Consider the following 6,000-nt stretch of genomic DNA (forward strand, 5'->3'; position numbering starts at 1 on the left):
CTACAAAGATTAGAGGATGAATAAAATATCATTGCAACATAAAGCAGACATTCCGGAAATGTTAGTTATCTAGATTTTTGGGTAATTTAACTATCTGCCTGGAAAACAGTACATTCCATACTTTAAAAAATGAAGAGCTTTTGCCAAATTTTCATTTTTTTTTCAGAAGGAAGCACAAAACGTATCACTTAAATTTTATAACTAACATGAAGTACAATGTGTCACGAGAAAACAATCTCAAAATCAACCAGATTTGTTAAAGGGTTCCGAAGTTCATATGTCAAATTTTAAAAATCGAGTCATAAAGCTGAAAACAAGAGTCGGTGATAAGGAGCTAAGGCCATACCTATTTAGAGTGCTAGAATGGTTTCAATTCCCTCCCAACTTTATTACCACTCTTTAATTGCTTTATGACCAAGCAGTAGCCTACCTTAAACTATTTATGATTAGACCAGAACCTATTTGTATCACTGGCGGCACCAGCTAAGGATATCCCCTATCCCCCATCTTATTTGCCTTGGCTATGGAACCATTAGTGGAGCCCTCCATGCTAATCCAAACATTCAGGGCTTTAACCCCTTAAAGGGGTATTCCCATCTGGGCATTTACATTTAATCATTCATTTGCCATATGTAAACATTTCTTCAATTGGATGTTATTAAAAAAATGTTCCTGTGTGATAATTTCTCATCAATGTATTCATGTTGTCCCTTAGAAACGAGATAGCTTCCTCGGATACGACCACCTCACATTTTGGTAGCCGTAGCCGGACATGTGCTATTGAGTCCTGTCTGACCACCTGGATTCTGCAATCATTACCAGAGGATGGCTGGGGGACCTGCAGTAACTCCCGGAGATTTCATATAATCACTCCAGCAGAGGTGGCCGTATCTGAGGAGTCAGTCTCTTTTCTAAGGGACCTTATGACTACATTTACAGGTAATTTTTTTTAATAACATCTAATTGAAGAAATGTTTATCTATGGCGAATTAATGAAACAGAATGTGAATGCCAAGACGAGAATACCCCTTTAAGGACCAGGCCCTTTTTCATTTTTGTGTCTTTATTTTTCACTCCCCATCTTCAAAAATCTATAACTTTTTGATTTTTCCATGTAAAGAGCTGTGTATGGGCTTGATTTTTGCATAACAAATTGCACTTCATAGTGGTTGTATTTAATATTCTGTGCGGTAGTGAAAATGATGAAAAAAAACATTTCTGCCATTTCTTGTGGGCTTTGATTTTATGGCTTTCACTGTGCGCCCCAAATGACAGGTTTACTTCATTTGGTCACTACGATCACGGGGAAGCCAAATTTGTATAGGTTTTATAATGTTTTAATACATTTACAAAAATTAATACCTCATGTACAAAAAAAATTCTTCATTTTGCCGTCTTCTGTCTTTTTCATACTTTCTTTTGGATAGCCTTCCACACTCGCCAACTGCATGAAATTTCAACTCTCTCTTTGCTAACCCATCTTGTGTACTCTTCCTGTATGTTTTCTTGCAAACACGAGATACCGAGCTACAGTTTTATTTGCAGTCCTATTGACTCTGGACTCTGTATATAGAATGGCGGCTGATGGCTGGTTCATGCAGCAGCATTTTTGTATATTTCTCCTATGAGTTGTAAAGCACAACAGAATATGATGGCGCTATATTAAGAATATTATTTTTATCCCTTTCTTTATAAGCCACGTTTAAGACATTCAAATACACCTACTAAGGCTACATTCACACTGCCATATGGGGGACATATATATAGCCGATGTATATACGGCCGATATACGCCCCCCCCCCCCCATAGACGGCAATGGGCGCACATCGCCCAACGGCACCGTGCACCATATGTTCCTATGGAGAGGGGCGGGGTGAGCTGCGCTCACCTACTCCTCCTCACTCCGCGTGCCGCCGTTGCCTGCCGTGCTACGGTACGGCGGGCAACGGCAGTGTGAATGCAGCCTAGTATGTATCCAATATCATATGGAATAACAAGAGAGTATGGAGTAAAGCTTTGTCCACCCTGTTTAGACAAACGCATGTGTGAAATGTCTCTCCAAAATTTTGCACTGTATTAACAGGCCACACATGTATCCCAATTTGCTACTATCTCTGCTAGCAAGAATGCTCCTAGATGGATCTCTTTAAAATCTCAACTGCTAAATCCATTAACTCTTCCAAGCCTTTTCTGGTTCACAGGTCCATTACCTGATTCATTAAACACCATATCCCCCCTTTTTACTACATTCATTAAAACTTTGGTGTTCACTCAGATTCTAATACAAGTTACAATCAAACCCTTTACCACTGTCATCCCTCTCCTGCAATCCATTTTAATACCAGGGTAAGAACTAGGCCTTTAGATGGTGGATAGCCAAAGGTGTTTTCCAGCTACGACATCTATTGTCCGAAGGCAAATTCTTATCTTTTGATGACATTGTTATTAAATATGAGGTACCTGCCTCTGAACATTTTCACCTTGGACAAATGCTGCATTACACGTAACCCATAATTTTAAGTCTGGAGTCAAATTCTTCTACAGTCTCTGAAAGCATTTGCTTGAACAACCATTTTGGTCAAAATTATATCATGTCTATATTCAATATTTAATGCACCTCCCCTGATGACAAATATCGTTTCATGGAACATTGGTAGGTGTACTTAGGCAACTAGTTTATTTTAGTTGCTGTAATACTTTGGTAAAAAGTAGCCACCAGGTGTTTTTGACTGAGAACTCTTTGAGGCTGTCACACAGGACCTGATCGTTTGGCTAGCCTTTACCCGCATCTTTCAGACTGTCACTTTTGGGGATGTAACGCCTGGGTGATCGCCCTATCCCCCCTGTGTTTTATTGTTTTGACATCTTAATATTATCTGGGTGTATATTTGTTATACTTATACATGGTATCATCCTGTGCTAGGCGATCCTCTAGCCTTGTCCTATTGTAAGGCATTATTTAAGTTTGAAACAATAAAACATTTGTCGAAACAAGAAGGAAGGAGGCCATGGATAACAAATATAAGATTATAGCAGTAACATTGCGGTATGTAAGTTTCCCTGGTTTATCATGCTGAATTTTAAAAGAAGGTTTCCTTTAGTATGATAACAGACTTCGGATGGCAACAATAGTTATATGGTAAAAGGAAATGCTTGCACTTAAAGTTCAAAACCAGGTTTTTTCTAAGGGGTAAACATTAAAAAAATTTCACAATTTTAAAAATTATTTTGGAATTAAAAAGGAAATTACTAGAAATACTGTAAATCACATGCACAATATACCTGGTCTGTAATTGTGGATGTCCATGAGCTTTCTGAGGGAGCAGGTTCCCAAAAATGTCTTGAGAATGCTTGTCTTTTGAGCCTTAAAAACTGGTTTGTAGCTTCTTCAGAAAAAAGTGAGGCCCCTACAATACCTGTATATTGAAAAAACAATCAATTTATATACATATATAAATAAAAATATAAACAACTAGAACAAGTGCTGCTTTTTTCCACAGAAAACAAGCGATAGTCATAGTTGGGGATGAATGGATCTGGTGGAGTTTGGCGGGTTTGGCTAAAACTTTCAAGCACCCAGACCCAAACCTGAACACCTGTGTTTGTGGCTGGCATTTAAATGAATTTAATTACCCGCAGTGCATGTGCTTGAGCATCACCAGCATTTAAATGGATTTTATGAGGATTGGAAGAGGTTTGGCGCACACAATAGAACTGCAAAATGCCTATTCCATTGGTCTGCAAAACGCCTATTCATTATTTTGCACATGTCTGATGAATTTCCCTATGTTAAATGATTTGATGACTTTTATGATTCAATGTCTAATATATATACAAAATATTTATATATCCATTCATGTGTATTATATTGTATAGATTTATATACTTTTCATGAATATAAATATAATTATAGAATTTCCTGCATTTTTATCTATTTATTTATTTACCTAATAAACTACACTTCCTCTATTAATTTTATGACTCTATTAATTGATTAATTCTTGATTACATTGTCCTGCTCAATGGTCTTATTTGTTCACAGAACAAAAACTTTTCCACTTGAAAAGGGGTATGTTATAACCCCGAAACAGGTTGTGGTTCTGTCTGATACAACAAACCTTTTAATAAAGTTATCCACAATTTATTGACAAACTGGAATTCTAGTTGGTGTGCACCAAACCTCTTCCACTCATTATTACCCACACCCTTATGTCGTGCACAACTCCTCTAGGTGAGCATATTATAATCTATAATATTGTAATATCAGCTCACCTTTACTATATCACCCTTCTCAACCACTCTTTGCAATTTTTGTCATCAGCATTTAAGAGGTTAAAATCTGCAGTCAATGCCAGCACTGATCACTGGTGTTACTGGCAGTGATTAGCCGAATGCTGAAATCACACTTATGGTTGCATCTGGCTTTGGGGTCGGGGACCCACACATTGTTGTTAGAGTTCACTCATCCCGAGTCATAATGCCAAAAATGAGTCTGATAATATGTTAAATGAATTTGAAAGTTTAAGACATATATATGAGAACACAGCATGCAAAGTGTGTACCATATTAGCTTTTTTCTATTCTAAAACTATTGATAACAGAGCCCACATACTGTTGCAATATAGGGCAGGAAGCAATAAAGCACAAGAAAAAAAACATAAAAATTGAAATCACTCACATTTGGCTAGAAATATATATAGTTATTGGTGTCAGAATCAGGTGAAATGAGATTTTTTTTAAAAGGTTTATATTTTTAAAATCAATTAATTTGTATTAAAACCTATATAAATGTGTTATTCATGTGATCAGACCTCTACTTTATTCCTTGGATCAGTGTAGTGCACAGTGAAAGCTGCAAAAATTTGTTCAAAATTGTTAATTTTTTTATATTAACATATAATCTATATAATATATTAATATATAATATATTCCAGGTTCCCAGTAACCAGCACGGAATATGAAATGCCATCAATAGAGAGTACAGGCAAGCTCTCCTAGAGCTCTGTAAACAGAAAAATACTAAATAAAATTTTTAAAGACTGGAAGTTCTCAGGTCTGTTATGGCCTGTTTCTTAAAGAGTTAAACATAAAAATATGTACTTACCTTGTATTAATATTAAGATTTGAAGGAGAATGACCAGACGACCCATTGCAAATCAAGTGACACTATTATGATAAAGATTTTTCTTCCGTCACTCACTTTCTGTGACCTTTGAGTGTTCAGACTGTGTACTGATTAACATGGATCTAGATTCCTGTAGAATGAAATTGCCCAGCCTAGTTTGTACTTTACCCCATTGATCACTAGGATGCCACGCTGGAAATTTGAAAGATACAATATCAAGTATGGAGTAATTGAATGTCCATATTCCCTGTTTTTACATATAATCACAAAATTTTTAAACACTTACCTGCAAATACGTTGAATTTTTTTTCTATGTTAACCTCCCACACTGACTAAATCTGGCCTAGTATCAGAGATTAATAACTTTGAAAAAAAAAATTGGTCCATCAAGACCAACCTACAAAATATTCGATAACCACTTACTTACCCTGGTAATTTTAAGTACAGGCGGTCCCCTACTTAAGAACACTCGACTTACATACAAACTTACATACCTCTAGTTACAAACGGACCACTGGATATTGGTAATTTACTGTACTTTAGCCTTAGGCTACAGTAATCAGCTATAACAGTTATCACAGGTGTCTGTAATGAAGCTTTATTGTTAATCCTGGTTCTTATGACAACCCAACATTTTTAAAATCTAATTGTCACAGAGACCAAAAAAGTTCTGGCTGGGATTACAATGATAAAATATACAGTTCTGACTTACATACAAATTCAACTTAAGAACAAACCTACAGACCCTGTAATTATGTAACCTGGGGACTGCCTGTAATTGTTTTTCAGAACACAGTTCAGTTCATTAACTTTATTCCATAAATTTGCTCCTATTTATGGGGTTTGATTAGAAGATGCAAAATTTGGCATTTGAG

The 6,000-nt window shown here is 36.2% G+C and overlaps 1 protein-coding gene across 1 annotated transcript in view; it reads right to left on the reverse strand.

Annotated features, from left to right (window-relative positions):
* Positions 1–5,232, reverse strand: part of C2H3orf85 (chromosome 2 C3orf85 homolog) — a 28,527-nt gene extending 23,295 nt beyond the window's left edge. Inside the window, exons 1-2 of the mRNA XM_072133108.1 lie at positions 5,105–5,232; positions 3,283–3,416 (exon numbers count right to left, since the gene is read on the reverse strand). Coding sequence (XP_071989209.1) covers positions 3,283–3,416; positions 5,105–5,150 — 180 coding nt within the window. The 5' untranslated portion in view covers positions 5,151–5,232. The remainder of the gene's footprint in view (positions 1–3,282; positions 3,417–5,104) is intronic.
* Between the last annotated feature and the right edge of the window lie 768 nt (positions 5,233–6,000).

Source organism: Engystomops pustulosus, chromosome 2 (assembly GCF_040894005.1).
Source record: "Engystomops pustulosus chromosome 2, aEngPut4.maternal, whole genome shotgun sequence".
Classification (NCBI taxonomy): domain Eukaryota; kingdom Metazoa; phylum Chordata; class Amphibia; order Anura; family Leptodactylidae; genus Engystomops; species Engystomops pustulosus.